General features: G+C 45.8%; 1 protein-coding gene across 1 annotated transcript in view; it reads left to right on the top strand.

The window, feature by feature from the left end:
- LOC147123754 (dedicator of cytokinesis protein 2-like) overlaps positions 1-17617 on the top strand; it is a 1461504-nt gene that overhangs the window by 195434 nt on the left and 1248453 nt on the right. Inside the window, exons 6-8 of the mRNA XM_085975685.1 lie at positions 7805-7953; positions 9660-9795; positions 13484-13632. Of these exons, the coding sequence (XP_085831811.1) occupies positions 7805-7953; positions 9660-9795; positions 13484-13632 (434 nt within the window). The remainder of the gene's footprint in view (positions 1-7804; positions 7954-9659; positions 9796-13483; positions 13633-17617) is intronic.

Consider the following 17617-nt stretch of genomic DNA (forward strand, 5'->3'; position numbering starts at 1 on the left):
TTGTTTTGCTCTTGCTTCCTGTTTAATGTTTCTTTGTATTTGCTCCCGGTCACTTAGTATCTCTCTTTCCATTGTCCTTAAGGAGAAATAAGATTATTTGAATTCATTTATTCCCTTATCACATCATTGAAACGTCTCCAAGCTCTTGACAGAATGAATTGCTTTTGAAGTGCGGTAGCTGGTGTTACCCAGACAAAACGAGAGCAGCCAGAATATGGATGTTGTGAAACTTCATAGTTGTGCGTGCTTTGTTTCCTGTATGCCTCAGAGACATGGACCATGTACAGCAGGCACCTCAAAGCACTGGAGAGGTACCACCAATGCTGCCTCCGCAAGATCCTGCAAATCCATTGGCAGGATAGGCGCACCAACGTCAGTGTTCTTGCTCAGGCCAACATCCCCAGCATCGAAGCTTTGACCACGCTCGATCAGCTCCGATGGACAGGTCACATTGTCCGCATGCCCGATATGAGGTTCCCAAAACAAGCGCTCTACTCAGAGCTCCGGCATGACAAGAGAGCCCCAGGTGGGCAGAGGAAACGCTTCAAGGACACCCTCAAAGCCTCCTTGAAAAAGTGTAACATCCCCACCGACACCTGGGACTCCCTGGCCCAAGACTGCACGAAGTGGAGGAGAAGCATCCGGGAAGGCGCCGAACACCTCGAGTCTCTTCGCCGGGAGGAAGTGGAAGCCAAGCGCAGGCAGCGCAAGGAGTGCACGTCAACCCAAGCACCCCACCCACCTGCCCCTTCAACCACCGTCTGCCCCACCTGTGACAGAGACTGTAGGTCCCGCATTGGACTCATCAGTCACCTGCGAACTCATTTTTAATGTGGAAGCAAGTCATCCTCGGTTCCGAGGGACTGCCTAAGAAGAAGTAGTTTCCCCTGTCAACTGTGTTTGCTTAAAAAAGCAAAAACAACAGGGCTTCGAAAACCCAGGAATGCCATGCCTAACCACTGCTCCTTGATATGTCTTCTTAATAAATCCTACTCTTGGTGACGTTGCTCCCTTTGGGACTTGGCCCATCATCTGATGTCTCTATGTGGAAAAGGACAGCGTTCCTCTTCTCCCTCCTCCCACACCCCTCCATCTTCCTCCAGTCCATAGAATCATAGAAATTTACGGCACAGAAGGAGGCCATTCAGCCCATCATGTCTGTGCCGGCCAAAAAAGAGCTATCCAGCCTAATCCCACTTTCCAGCTCTTGATCTGTAGCCCTGTAGGTTTCGGCACTTCAAGTGCATATCCAAATACTTTTTAAATGCGATGAGGGTTTCTGCCTCTATCACCCTTTCAGGCAGTGAGTTCCAGAACCCCACCATCCTCTGGGTGAAAAATGTTCTCTTCAACTCTCTAATCCTTCTACCAATTACGTTAAATCAATGCCCCCTGGGTATTGACCTCTCCGCTAAGGGAAATAGGTCCTTCCTATCCACTCTATCTGGGCCCCTCATAATTTTATACACCTCAATTAAGTCTCCCCTCAGCCTCCTCTGTTCCAAAGAAAACAACCCCAGCCTATCCACTCTTTCCTCATAGCTAAAATTCTCCAGTCCTGGCAACATCATCATAAATCTCCTCTGAACCCTCTCCAGTGCAATCACATTTTTAACTGTAACACAAAATGGATGATACTTGAAGGGTGACATATGTACAGATGGTTAGTTGTTCATACATAAAGAGACTTAGCTATACAAAATTCTGTCAAAAAAGCAATGACACCTTTTTCCTTGTGAAACTTAACTACATGCTGGCCCAGCATCTTAATGGTCCTGGCGTCAGCATCAAATGAAGTATAGCAATGACCAGATACAAGAGGAAACATTATTTGCTCTGCACCAGCAGTATGTCTTAACCCTGATACGTGCGACAGTTTGATTTCCTACACCCAAGAGCCTTGCGGCCTTTCAGAGAAGCTCAATTAGCGGCAAATTACTGTTTTGTGATTCCCATTTATAACGAAGTTGTGACTGTGTCAAATTAATTTAGCGGAGTCCGCTTATAGCTGGGGAACTGAACAGGCTTTTGCCTCATCAGTCCCAAAATTTAATCCAATCATCTAATTACGTCAATTTTCATCCTGTGAGCATTCAGCTTTCCAAAGCCTTAGGCCAACTGTGAAATGGCCATTCATTTTCTTAGTTGAAAATCCTCATTTTTTTCATGGGTTTGCAATCATGCAAGATTAATGACATGGGTCAAGTCATGTGACCAGACTGGGAGTTTTGATCAGGCAGGTGAAGCAAAAATAATTAGAAGCAGCCAAACTCAATTTCAGATAGGAAGATCATGCTTGACAAACCTGATACAATTCTTTGAGGGAGTTCTTTATAAGGGGGCAACAAAACAAAACTTACAGCAATGATGGCATTATTTTTTCTTATATTTTTTATTCGTTTATGGGATGTGGGCGTCGCTGGCAAGGCCAGCATTTATTGCCCACCCCTAATTGCCCTTGAGAAGGTGGTGGTGAGCCGCCTTCTTGAACCGCTGCAGTCCGTGTGGTGAAGGTACTCCCACAGTGCTGTTGGGGAGGGAGTTCCAGGATTTTGCCCCAGCAACGATGAAGGATCGGCGATATACTAAGTCAGGATGGTGTGTGACTTGGAGGGGAACTTGGAGGTGGTGATGTTCCCATGCGCCTGCTACCCTTGTCCTTCTAGGTGGAAGAGATCGCGGGTTTGGGAGGTGCTGCTGAAGAAGCCTTGGCGAGTTGCTGCAGTGCATCTTGTACATGGTACACACTGCAGCCACGGTACGCCGGTGGTGGAGGGAGTGAATGTTTAAGGTGGTGGATGGGGTGCCAATCAAGCGGGCTGCTTTGTCCTGGATGGTGTCGAGCTTCTTGAGTGTTGTTGGAGCTGCACTCATCCAGGCAAGTGGAGAGTATTCCATCACTTACTTGTGCCTTGTAGATGGTGGAAAGGCTTTGGGGAGTCAGGAGGTGAGACAGTCGTCGCAGAATACCAAGCCTCTGATGTGCTCTTGTTGCCACAGTATTTATGTGGCTGGTCCAGTTAAGTTTCTGGTCAATGGTGACCCCTAGGATGTTGATGGTGGCAGATTTGGCGATGGTAATGCTGTTGAATGTCATGGGGAGGTGGTTAGACTCTCGCTTTTTGGAGATAGTCATTGCCTGGCACTTCTGTGGTGTGAATGTTACCTGCCACCTATCAGCCCAAGCCTAAACGTCGTCCAGGTCTTGTTACAAGCGGGCATGGACTGCTTCATTATCTGAGGAGTTGTGAATGGCGCTGAACACTGTGCAGTCATCAGCAAATATCCCCATTTCTGACCTTATGATGGAGGGAAGTTCATTGATGAAGCAGCTGAAGATGGTTGGGTCTAGGACACTGCCCTGAGGAACTCCTGCAGCGATGTCCTGGGGCTGTGATGATTGACCTTCAACCACCACAACCATCTTCCTTTGTGCTAGGTATGGCTCCAACCAGTGGAGCATTCCCCCCCCCGATTCCCATTGACTTCAGTTTTACTAGGGCTCCTTGATGCCAGACTTGGTCAAATGCTGCCTTGATGTCAAGGGCAGTCACTCTCACCTCACCTCTGGAATTCAGCTCCTTTGTCCATGTTTGGACCAAGGCTGTAATGAGGCCGGGAGCCGAGTGGTCTTGGTGGAACCCAAACTGGGCATCAGTGAGCAGGTTATTGGTGAGTAAGTGCCGCTTGATAGCACTGTCGATGACAGCTTCCGTCACTTTGCTAATGATTGAGAGTTATTTCGGATTTCCAACATCTGCAGTATTTTGCTATCGTGCCATTGAGAGTAGACTGATGGGGCGGTAATTGGCCGGGTTGGATTTGTCCTGCTTTTTGTGGACAGGGCATACCTGGACAATTTTCCACATTGTCGGATAGATGCCAGTGTTGTAGCTGTACTGGAACAGCTTGGCTAGAGGCACGGCTAGTTCTGGAGTACAAGTCTTCAGCACGATAGCTGGGATGTTGTCGGGGCACATAGCCTTTGCTGTATCCAGTGCGCTCAGCCCTTTCTTGATATCACGTGGAGTGAATCGAATTGGCTGAAGACTGGCTTCTGTGATGGTGGGGACCTCAGGAGGACAAACCAGTGTTTTATAAAGGTTCATCATAACTTCCTTGCTTTTGTATTGTATGGCTCTATTTCTGGGCACCACAGTTTAGGAAGGATGTGAAGACCTTAGAGAGGGTGCAGAAAAGATTTACAAGAATGGTTCCAAGGATGAGGGACTTCAGTTATGTGGATAGACTGGGGAAGCTGGGGTTGTTCTCCTTAGAGCAGAGAAGGTTGAGAGGAGATTTGATAGAGGTGTTCAAAATCATGAGGGGTCTGGACAGAGTAGAGAGAGAGAAACTGTTCCCATTGAGAGAAGCGTCGAGAACCAAAGGACACAGATTTAAGGTGATTGTCAGAAGAACCAAAGGCGACATGAGGAAAAACTTTTTTATGCAGCAAGTGGTTAGGATCTGGAATTCACTGCCTGAAAGGGCGGTGGAAGCAGATTCAATTGTGGCTTTCAAAAGGGAATTGGATAAGTACAGCAGAAAACAGTTTCTCCTTATTTACTCTGTCAAAATCCTTCAAGATGTTGAACACCTGTGTTAAATCTCCCCTTAACCTTCTCTGCTCTAAGGAGAACCACCCCAGCTTCTCCAGTCTCTCCACCTAACTGATGCCAAGATGTGTTGCCCCACAGATTTTTAGCTCTGAAAGGGTCAAGATTGCCATTGCCTCCCTAAAAGCTATTATCCAGGATCGGTCAGATAAATGACCAACTAAAAACTAGCGAAATGATCGGGCGGTTAAAAAAATGGCCAATCACCTGGATTTTCAAGTTGAAGAAATAGTCTTCGAGGGGTGACCAAAGATTATTCTGAGCAAAAAAAACTAATCCGTCATCGCGAGCAGGCTAACCACACAACCGGGTGACATCAGGTAATGTAGCACCGCCAATGAACGCAAGCAATAATGATTCTCCTACAGTGAGCTGTTCAAGGCCATTGAGTTTTTATCACATCACATCATCACTTTCTTTCTTGCACGCAATCAATAAATCTTCGACAGGAGAAAAAGGGAAGCATTTTTTTCCAGAAAAATAATGATATTCATAACCCCTCAAGTGCTTCTTTACAAAAAGGCCAATTAAGAATGTAATGTGAGAATTAGTAGAGAGAGATGTTTCAGAGACTGCAGCTGCCCTGTTCTGTAATAACTAATTACAGCAGAATGATATACCAAGGCATGAATACCAGCTTAATTAGCGCTAAGAGCTTAATTATAACTTTTGCATCACAGTCACTCTGAGAAGAAATTTTTTGAGGTAATTTGCAACACTGACTCTTTTTTTATGAGCTGACATTAATGCAATTTGATCTGCATTTCCTTAATTCACTTTTGGAGAAAGAAATATTTAAATGAGACCTAGCAGATCTCCCGTGCTGTTGCTCTCAGTAGGTCCAGGGATGTGCTGTTTTATTGTGACAGGAGCATTATAGCGTGTAATGTACCATGAATTGTTCTTCTACCTTGGCCTGTCCCTTTAACGCCACAAAGCCTCATTATAAACAGAATCATACAACACAGATAAACATAAAAGAACATAAGAAATAGGAGCAGGAGTGGGCCGCTTTGGCCCTTCAAGCCTGCTCCGCCATTCAATAAGATCATGGCTAATGTTCTACCTCATCTCCACCTTCCCATCTGATCCCCATATCCCTTGATTCCCTTAATATTCAAAAGTCTATCGATCTCTGTCTTGAATATACTCAACGACTGAGCCTCCACAGCCCTCTGGGGTAGAGAATTCCAAAGATTCGCCACCCTCTGAGTGAAGAAATTTCTCCTCAGCTCAGTCCGAAATGGCCAACCCCTTATTCTGAGACTGTGACCCCTGGTTCTAGACTCCCCAGCCAGGGGAAACATCCTCCCTGCATCTACCCTGTCCAGCCCTGTAAGAATGTTGTATGTTTCAATGAGATCACCTCTCATTCTTCTAAACTCTAGAGAATATAGGCCTAGTCTACTCAATCTCTCCTCATAGGACAATCCCCCCATCCCAGGAACCAGTCTGGTGAACCTTCGTTGCACTCCCTCTATGGCAAGTATATCCTTCCTTAGCAAGAGGCCATTCGGCCCATCATGCCTGTGCCAGCTCTTTGAAAGAGCTGTCCAATTAGTCCCACTCCCCCTGCTCTTTCCCCATAGCCCTGTGAATCCTTCCTTTTCAAGGATATATCCAATTCCCTTTTGAAATTCCTCTCCACATAACTGAAGTCTCTGTTAACATTCTAGTAAATCTCCTCTGCACCCTCTCCAAGGCCTTGTAATGTAACAACCGTCATGAAACAAGCGGAAATGATCGGGGCCCTGAGGAAAGCATGCAACGTACGCCATCGTCCTTCTTTAAGTCCTTCGTTATCTTACTGATGTTTCAGTTCTCAGTTCTGTCGAAGGATTAGAACCCCCGTTACCCTACGTACCTGTGGTGCATTTACAACGCTTTCTGTTTTTGTTGCAAGTCTGTTTATTAAATAGAATTACACAGGATATACGGCTCAGATACAGGCCATTGGGCCCAACCAGTCCATGCTGGTGTTTATGCTCCACACGAGCCTCCTGCCATCCTTCCTCATCTAACTCTATCAGCATAACCCTCGATTCCCTTCTCCACATTCTCACCACTCTCTGGGTAAAGAAGTTTCCTCTGAATTCTCTATTTGATTTCTTGGTGACTTTCTTATATTGATGGACTCTAGTTTTGCTCTTCCCCACAAGTGGAAACATTCTCTCTGTATCCACTCTATCAAAACCTTTTATAATTTTAAAGACCTCTATTAGGTCACAGTTTCAAGAGAAAAGAGCCCCAGCCTGTTCCAACTTTCCTGATAGGTATAACCCCGCAGTTGCGATATCATCCTTGTAGATCTTCTCTGCAACCTCTCCAGTGCCTGTACATCATTTATATAATATGGCGACCAGAACTGTACGCAGTACAGGTAGACTACCCTTTATCCGGACTTCCGAAAACCGAAACCCTCTAAAAACCGAAGGTTTTTTCGTTCAGCGTAAGTCGTGCGTACGAACGATAAAACCTTCGGTTTTTAGAGGGTTCCAGTTTTGGAAGTTCGGATAAAGGGTAAGTCGTGCGCACGACCCCCCGCCGACCCCCCTGCCGGCCCCGACAACCACCGACCCCCCCGCGGACCCCGCCGGCCCCGACAACCGCCGACCCCGCCAGCCCCGACAACCGCCGACCCCCCCGCGGACCCCGCCGGCCCCGACAACCGCCGACCCCGACAACCGCCGGCCCCGACAACTGCCGACCCCGCCGGCCCCGACAACCGCCAACCCCCCCGCGGACCCCGCCGGCCCCGACAACCGCCGACCCCCCCCCCCGCGTACCCCGCCGGCCCCGACCCCCGCCGACCCCGACTGACTTACGCTGAGCGTCAGCGTAAGTCGTGCGCACGACCCCCCGCCGACCCCCCCGCGGACCCCCGCCGACCCACCTTCCGAAATCCGAAATTCTCCTTTATCCGAAACTCGGCTGGTCCCGAGGTTTTCGGATAAAGGATAGTCTACCTGTACTTGAAGTGTGGTCTAACCAAGGTTCGATACAGGTTTAGTATAACTTCCCTACTTTTCAGTTCTATCCCTCTAGTGATTGTGGCTTGCAAAACTTCAAGACACCAGTGACCCCCCCCCTCTAACTGTACTTTCTCTGCACAGCCCGCATGCCGATTGGGATCCCAAGGTCTCAAAGACGTCCGTTAACTTTTTTTTTCTGTTTTTGACTTATTTCAGACGGCTCAGATTTCCAAGTTTCGGCAGGTTACCTCGATGATGTGCGACTTGATGGAAAGGAGATCTCAACTTCTGTCAGGAACCCTGCCACAGGATGAACTGAAAGAACTGAAGCAAGCAGTCACCACGAAAATTGACTTTGGCAACAAGTACGTTTGTAAACTCGCAGCTGCAGCTTGTTTGGATGCACTGGTGTGAAAATTGAGCTCACCTTTAAGGGTACGGCAGCGCAGTGGTTATGTTGCCGGACCCATGAACCAGAGGCCTTGACAAAGAATCCTGCGGAAAACGTGAGTTCAAAATCCCACCAGTGTGAGAATTTGAATTCAGTTTATAACATCGGGAAATAAAAAGTTGCTCTGTAAAAGTGACCATGAAGCTGTCAGATTGTCGTATCAACCCAACTGGTTCACTGACGTCCTTTAGGGAAGGACACCTTCCGCCCTTATCCGGTCTGACCTCATATGTGACTCTAGTCCCTACACCAATGTAGTTAACTCTTAACTGCCCTCTGAAATGGCTGAGCAAGCCACTCAGTTGTATCAAACTGCTATAGGAACAGGAGTAGGCCACCCAAGCCTGTTCAACCAGACCATGGCTGATCTGTATCTTAACTCCATCCACCTGCCTTGGCTCCGTATCCTTTTATACCCTGAGCTAGCAAAAATCTATCCATCTCAGATTTAACATTATTAATTGAGCTGGAATCTCCTGCTTTTTGTGGGAGAGAGTTCCACACTTCTACCTTTCTTTGTGTGAAGAAGTGTTTCCTAACTTCTCTCCTAACGTTATGTCCCCTTGTCCTAGACTCCCCCAGCAGCGGAAAAAAATTCTCTCTATCTACCCTATCAATTCCTGTCAAAATCCTAAAATATAGACCCAAAGCTTGGTTAGACCTGATAACCACTTAGATTATAGCTAGGTACATGTAATTTTTTAGAAGCGACAGTTTGAGTGATCTAGGTAAGCCCGAGCGTCTGTTCTGGGCTGTGTGAATGTGTAGGAACTGAAGGAGAACATTGGACCTAACTTGCCCATTCCATCATTCCTATCTTCATTCCTTGTCATAGGGCTTAGAATTTCCAGGTGGGACAAATATTGACAGTGAGGTGGACTGGGCAAGCCAGGTGGTGGGGGGGGGGGGAGGTGGGGGGGACCTTGAGTGGGGGATCCATTGTACCGGACCCCTACTCAATTCTCAATGTGCTTTCATTTCTGGAAAATACATTTGAATACTGTTATGAATCTCATGAGCCATGAAGAAAGACTCATGAAATAACACTGGATGGCCAGCTGGTGGCGCCGTCCAAGGAGTATAAATACTCGGGCGTGGGCCCAGCTTTCCCAGGATATTTTGTAAACAGGAACTAGTGAAAGACAACTATACCTCCATGTTTTGAAACAAGTTGATTAAAGCCTTGCTTTATACTCGAATCAAGTGCGTAGTGAGTTTTATTACGTCAGATACTAAATCAATGGAATAAAAATTGGGCAGAATCTACAATGGGCAGATTACTGGCCAGTTGGTGAAGACAAAGATTTACTTCAAAGTTGGACAGAGTCCATCTTAAGGCAAATTGTGTATGGCCTGGTCTTTAGTGGACTGAAGGGCCTTTTCTCCATATTATGCCATCTTACTGGAGACTAGGTTTGACAATGGATGCTTATTGCTACTTTGAGTATCTCCTGCCAAGGTATGGAACTATTAATGGCACTAGAATGTCCTTCAGGTGATAATTTGTCTACTGCCACAATACCAAGATTAAAACATGTCCTCTCTCATCTAACTGCTGTCATTGACGTCACTAACTTGGACCAGTTTCTTTCTTCGTTCATTAGTCTCCTTGTCTTACAGAATGCTGGAATTAGATCTTGTTGTTAGAGATGAGAACGGCAATATTCTTGATCCGGACCAGACAAGTGTCATCAGCCTATTCCAAGCGCACAAGAAAGCTACCCATCACATCACAGAATTAATGAGGGAGGAGACGGTAAGTGGACAATTTTGATGTGTAGCAGTTTTTACACCTTCTTGCAGTGCATTGTAGGAAGGGTCACCCTGGCAGCCACCAAGGGCTGGATTTTACTCACTGAGACGGGGGGCGGGACTGCTGCCTTCCGGGTTCTAGTCCCGCCCCCAACTACGTCTAACGAACAGATGCTATTTTCCCCTGATTGGCCTTGTTAAGCCTGCCTTGCAGGCTTGCCGGCCGATTCATGGAAAGCCAGCATCAGATGACGTCAGTTGATGACGCTTCATCTGCTGGTTTTCTTAAAGGCACATGCACCACACTTGATTGACAGATGATTTGACAGTGTTTGACAGCATTGAGGTGCTGTCAAACACTGACAATCACTGTCCAAAGGTGAGCCCTTGCCCACAGGCTCTCCAATTACTCTCTCCTTAGGATAAAACCGATGGTAGCTGCAGCTGAGATTGCAGAAGCCATCTGTCACTTTTCACGATGAGATGAGCCTACACAAACACGTCACAGCTTGTCACCTGCGGAAACATCTAACCACATTAAAAATTACTTTCACAACATATCCTTACCTCTGATACTAACCAGTGTCCCATTGCATCCTTCACACCACTTCTGTCATCCAAACACCAACATAACAACAGACCCACAGCACGCCTCACTTACCCTGGTGGGGTTCCCCCTATATCCTTCCTAAGGTGTGGTGCCCAGAACTACTCACAGTACTCCAGGTGTGGTCTAACAAGAGTTTTACACAGCTGTAGCATAACATCTGCCCCCTTGTACTCTAGTCCTTTAGATATAAAGGCCAGCATTCTATTTGCCTTTTTGGTTATTTTCAGTATCTGTTCATAACATTTTAATGACCTATGTACACAGACCCTCAAGTTTCTTTGGACCTCCACTGTTTCTAGCTTTTCACCATTTAGAAAGTACCCTGTTCTATCTTTTTTAGGTCCAAAGTGGATGATGTCCCATTTACCTACATTGAAATCCATTTGCTACAATTTTAACCATTTGTTTAATCTATTAATATCTCTTTGTAATTTTATGCTTCCATCTACACTGCTTACAATGGCGCCTATCTTTGTGCCATTGGCAAGCTTCGATATGTGGCTCTCTATCCCATCGTTAAGTCATTAATAAATACTGTGAATAGTTGAGGCCCCAACACAGTTCCCTGCGGGACACCACTAGTCACATCCTGCCAATTAGAGTACCTGCCCATTATCCCTACTCTCTGTCTCCTGCCGCTCAGCCAATTTCCTAACCAGGTCAATAATTTGCCTTTAGTTACATGGACTTCAACTTCAGCTAACAGTCTCTTACGAGGGACTTTATCAAATGCCTTATGGAATAAATAACATTCACAGACATTCCCCTGTCCACTACTTTAGTTACCACTTCAAAAAATTCAGTCAGGTTTGTCTGGCATGACCTACCCTTTACAAATCCATACTGGCTCTCTGTGATCAGCTGAAAATGTTCAAGGTGTTCAGTTACTCTATCCTTAAATATAGACTCTAGTAATTTCCTGACAAAAGATGTTAGGTTCACTGGTCCATAATTCCCTGGTTTCCCCTTCTCATCTTTCTTAAATAGTGGACTGACATGTGCAATTTTTCAATCCAAAGAAACAGTTCCAGAATCGAGGGAACTTTGAAAGATTATTCGTTTGGGCATCCGCAATGTTTTCACCTACAATCGGGCTTCGCAAGTCTACATAAATGTATTATTTTTATTACCAGCCTAAAAGCTGTAGAAGGCCTTGCAATAGAAGTTTGCTGATTTGAGAAGATAATTCCAAAAATGCACTGGAAATGTTACAATGATGTAAATTGGATCTCTCTAAAAATGAAGCTGGACTTGACATGACTCATTTAGTAAAGAAGCTTGTTTCTAAATCAATATGCAGTATTGGTTCCTTTTTGCAGCGTCACCAATGCCATCAAAAAACATTTGATGAGCTCTTATTTTCTTTGTTAACAACTGCGACAAGTGAAATTCTCTACTTGAAATGTCCCAGTGGTGATTAATTCACCCTGGGGATGTGGCCAGTTTTGTTGACCGGGGCCCTGCTTCCAGCGCGATGTTTTTAAAAGCTGGCGCAAAATATCGCAGAAACTCGAGTCGCGCTGAACGCAGTTTGTGCTTAAAATTCCGCAACCTTTAGCGCCGGTGGCGTCGATGTCGGGGGGTGGGGTTGGGGGGGAGGAATTGTGTCAAAAAATCCTGCACGGTCACACGGAAACTCCAGGCCATCCCCTATAACCAAAACCATCTGACACCTGTACCCAGCTGGGGGAGAAAGCCATGCTGCTGTACTAAAATGAAAGGTAATGCAATAACTGCAGAAACACAATGCATAGCATCTGTGAAACCGCCTGCTTTCATTCTCAGTGTCAGCCGTGGCTCAGTGGGTCTCACCTTCACCTCCGAGTCAGAAGGTTGTGGGTTCGAGTCCCACTCCAGAGACTTGAGCACAAAAATCTAGGCTGACACTCCCAACGCAGTGCTGAGGGAGTGCTGCACTGTCGGAGGTACCGTCTTTCAGAGGAGATGTTAAACCAAGGCACTGTCTGCTCTCTCAGGTGGATGTAAAAGATTCTATGATACTATTTCAAAGAAGTGGAGTTATCCCTGGTATCCTGGCCAATATATATTCCTCTATCAACGTCGCTAAAAAAAACCCCCAGATTATCCGATCATTATTGCATTGCTGTTTGTGGGAGCTTGCTGTGCACAAATTGGCTGCCACGTTTCCTACATTACAACAGTGACTGCACTTCAAAAATACTTCATTGGTTGTAAAGTGCTTTGGGATGTCCAGTGGTCATGAAAGGACCTCCCTAAATGCAAGTCTTTCTTCCATAGTGGAAATGAAAAGTGCCTTTTTCCTGTGTTACAACCTTATGTTTAAGGAACTTGGTATTACTTAAAAAAGATCAACAAATGATTGGAGGAGAAGCGAAATCCACAACTGAATAATCATGCATGGACTCTGAAGAGAGCGGGCTTGATGTTCCGAATGGCCTTTTCTTGATATGGGCCTTCATGTGCTCTAATTATGTTAATTTGAATGCATTACTTGTGCGTGACATTGTCCACTGAGTCAGAAAGTCATGGGTTCAAGTCCCACTCCAGAGTTGAGCATGTACTCTGGGCTGACGCTCCAGTGCAGTGCTGAGGGAGCGCTGCACTGTCGGAGGTACCGCCTTTTGGATGAGACGTTAAATCGAGGCCCCGTCTGCTCTCTCAGGCGGACGAAAAAGATCCCACGGCCACTATTTCGAAGAAGAACAGGGAAATTCTCCCCAGTGTCCTGGCCAATATTTATCCCTCAACCAACATCACTAAAAACGGATGATCTGGTCATTATCACATTGCTGTTTGTAGGAGCTTGCTGTGCGCAGATTGGCTGCCGCGTTTCCTACATTACAACAGTGACTGCACTTCAAAAAGTACGACATTGCTTGTAAAGCGCTTTGTGACATCCTGAGGCTGTGAAAGGCGCTATATAAATACTACAAGATCCTTTGGTTCCCCACTGAAAATAATTTGCCAGACAGTGTTCCTGGTTTTCTGTGCACCACCCCTTTCAGATGCCAGCTCACTTGATTTTTTTTTTTTACGCAATCTGCACAAAGTCCTTCAATGCACGCCAGTTTTCATTTCCACCCCTTTTTGTCGGTTTCAGAATCAGAGCGAGTACAGCAGGTTTGTCCGTTTGGCTTCTTCGCCCACCCACGCCCTTTTCATCTGGGTCCGCAACTTCGTCTGTAAAATCGGTGAAGAAGCAGAGCTCTTCATGTCTCTTTACGACCCTCACGAGCAGAAGATAATCAGGTGAGAGTTTACAATTAGTTTTTTCTCCCCCGCCCCTCCTCATTCCCCAGGATGTGGGCATCACTGGCGAGGCCGGCATTTTATTCGCTATTCCCTAATTAGAGTCATAGAGTCATAGATTTATACAGCACAGAAAGAAGCCCTTCAGCCCATCGTGTCCGCACTGGCCATCAAGCCCTATCTATTCTAATCCCATTTTCCAGCACTTGGTCCATAGCCTTGTATGCTATGGCATTTCAAGTGCTCATCTAAATGCTTCTTGAATGTTGTGAGGGTTCCTGCCTCTACCACCCTTTCAGGCAGTGAGTTCCAGATTCCAACCACCCTCTGGGTATAAATTTTTTCCCTCAAATCCCCTCTAAACCTCCTGCCCCTTACCTTGAAACTATGCCCTCTGATTATTGACCCCTCTACTAAGGGAAAAAGTTCCTTTCTATCTACCCTATCTATGCCCCACATAATTGACCTGAGAAGTTGGTGGTGGGCCTTCTTTTTGAACTGCTGATAACCTTCTGCAATCTGTGGGCCTTGCTATTGTACACCTATATTTTGGGCAGTAAAGATATACTCCGGATTATAGAGGCTGCAAGGTCCACTCGCGTGGATTGGTTGGTGGAGCTGAACCTGAGAAAATATCTAGACCCCCAGAAGCATGACACGACCTGTGGGCGAGGAGGAGCCCCTAATAAACCTTCCTAATCATTTACCATAAAAGTAGACAAGGTCTGGTAGCTCAGCCAGAACAAATAATAATCAGATAGACCAACTTAATTTTATTCACACTTGCTTAAAAACCTGTTCCATCTCCAGCTTTTTCCAGTTCTGACGAAGGGCCATCGACCTGAAACATTAACTCTGTTTCTCTCTCTCCACCGATGCTGCCAGACCTGCTGAGTATTTCCAGCATTTTCTGTTTTTATTTCAGATTTCCAGCATCCGCAGTATTTTGCTTTTGTATTAATTTTATTCATTGTGGTTACCTGATGACTACTAATTCAGACAGAATGCATTCAGTTTCCTATTTCGTTCACTAATAATGGCCCAGAAATTCGGGTCTCCACGGGTGAGTACGCACGGGGTACTCACCCGTAGGCCCAATGGAAGTGCCAGTTTCCTGCATGCACTGCGCATGCGCGGGAAACCGGCACTTCCGTTCCCCTGAAAGAAGGGGCTCAGAGTTTGAACGTGTGCACAGGAGAGGCTGCGCGTGCGCATCGAACTTACGGTCTTTTTGCAGGTTTTCCCAGGAGGGTAAGTCTGCAGAAGTTACACATTTAAAAAGCAGGCGTAAGGCCTGCTTTTTGCAAGGTAAGTGGTGAATTAATTAAAATTAAAACATTTTTTCCACAGGTTTATTATTTTTAAATACTTTAAAGCAAGGTAAGTTTGTTTTTAGACCTGCTGGAAAATAAAATTATTTTTTTCAAAAATTTAAATTATTGTTTAAAATAGTTATTTCATGTAATTTATAGTTTATTTAAAAAATGTGAATTTTTTAAAAATGTATTTGAAGATTTAGTGATGTTTTGGTGCTTATAGTATTTATAAGTTTTGACAGGTCTTCCTGTCAAACTTATGAATGGAGCATTCCCTGCTACCATTGGCTCTCCATGGCCCACGTGATCCCAGGGGACGCATCGAACTAACTGCACCCCTGGGATACGCAAGCACTGCGCGCCGGCAACTGGAGCAGGCCCAGGATCGGAATCCCACGTGGGCCCACAGCTCAACGGCCGGCGCGCTAGGTAAGTGCAGGTCGGGGGCTTACACCCGCGGGAAGCCCCCGACCCGAATTTCTGGGTCAATTATTATTTCATTACAAAGTCTGAATTTAATGGCATCAGAGGCTTTTCATAGGAACATAGGATTGTTAGACGACAAAAGACCGAGGTCCATCTAGTTCATCCTGGTAGTCGCATGAAACAACGATAATGGAGCTGTTAAATAATCATAGCAATCAATCGCTAACAATTAGTCTACAACAGACCCAGACATGACACGAGGAAAACCCCAGTGAAGAGCTTTGGAAACCATAGGTCCAAAGTCACCCGTTCCTCCCAAGTATTTACCACATGTCATGTCTCAAATTTCTCATATAGTGTATCTAAAAATATTATTTTTTGGATGAAATCTATCGAATTTGCATTTGAGTGAATCAATACTGAATGCTTCCACCATCTTCCTAGAGAGCCTGTTCCATAGATTGACCACTGGAATATTGTTTCCACAGTATTGTTTTCGATAGTGCAATTATTTTTAGCAGAACCAGTTGAATGACTGGTGCCTGCGCTGCTGTGTGTGTAGAGTCGTAAATGAGCTGAGTTGTGGGGAACAGGGCCATCTCACCTAACCTGCTCTCGTAAAACCTAAGGTAGTTCTTCCCAAACAGGCATTGTTTCGATTCCCAGCTGGGCTCAGTTCATTCTGAATTTTCTGTCTGCCAGTGCTTTAAATGTTAGTGTAGGTCACTTAACAAGTCAGTGGAGAATCTTTTATTTTCTTGGATGCTGTCAGATACTGTGGTATGAAAAATAAATGCCTTCATGAAGATTTATTCTTGCCAGTTTTCCTTTTAGTACTCTCCTTAACGTGAAGAGAAGCTTCACAAACATTTACAATGTCTCTACATATTTTTGGCCATAGGAAATTTTACTCCTACTACAGGAAACTCTCGATTTACCAGCACCTAAATAACCGGAAATCTCTGTTAACCGGCAAAATTCAGGAGTAGGTTCAGGTAAATTTTACTTCATATTAGTGGCCGTTCCTGGATCTGTGGCCGTGTAATCGGGGTTCCTGCACCTGTTGCTATGCAACAGGGACGCCTGGATCTGTGGCCGGGGTTCCTGCACCTGTTGCCATGCAACAGGGACGCCTGGATCTGTGGCCGTGTACGGGGCTCTCGTACCTTTTACTATACCTCTCTGTAATCTGGACTTTTTGATAAACCGGCACCACGTTGGTGCCGGATAAAAAAGAGTTTCCTGTAGATATACACTTGAAGGGAAAACATTTACCAGGCTCTGGGGGAAAGAGCAGGGAAGTGGGACTAATTGGATCACTCTACAAAAGAGCCAGTACAGGCACGATGGGCCGAGGCTCCTCCTGTGCTGTATCGAACTATGATTCTATGATTCTATTTTTCTTCTTTGATGTCCTTCCCTTCCTTCTGCTCCTGAGGCTGTTGACTCTCTCATTAGGACAGAGCCCCAAGGGTGGCGCTCATTCTCTGGTGCCTGGCCCAGTAGCTTATAATCATGAGATTGCTGACAGGCTACATGATGATGGAGGATATCAAAGTCAAGCCTGACTCCCAGGGTTATTGGCGATAATTGCTCCTATCTACGTTCCAGAATGGATTAACTAACCCGGCCACAGATAAGGGATTGAACCTGGGACGTCATTGGTTATGTGGCTCTTTGAGTTACCAGTTCTCTTCAATTTTCTCCCTAGACAAATACGAGACTCTACTTCGGAGCCTTTGGGCTGGATTTAAGATGCTGCGTTACAAATAGTGCATGTTATGAACTTTAACCCCATGTTGAAGATGAATTACTTTATGGTTACATTTGCGTTTACCCCAGCAACTGCAGATGGAATCTTTTTTGAGGTCTTTGCGGGTTTGAAGATCTGACTTACAAAGACTGTGCCAATCCCAATCTTGCTTCTTGGTAGTCCGATGGTGTGGTGCTGTTGCGATGGCTTAGAGATTTCCGTGGTCGTTCATCGCCACCGTGTATGGGAGTTGCAGAAGACCGTGTATAAACTGCGGGGTCTGGGAGCGGTGAGGAGGGGGTGGGGTGGGGTGGGGGGGCTGCATTTCGGGTAACAAAGCTGTCAACTGCTGAGGGAGGTTTACTTGCATGACTCGGGCTCTGAATCAAGGGATGGCTTATTTAAGTGCGATCAAATCTCTGGTGAGAATCTCAACTTCTGCGTCAAGGGGCAGCAGAAATCTCTTTATGACACTTAAAGTCGGTGTATA

Source organism: Somniosus microcephalus, chromosome 2, assembly GCF_052327205.1.
Source record: "Somniosus microcephalus isolate GS21.2 chromosome 2, FLI_Smic_1.0, whole genome shotgun sequence".
Lineage (NCBI taxonomy): Eukaryota > Metazoa > Chordata > Chondrichthyes > Squaliformes > Somniosidae > Somniosus > Somniosus microcephalus.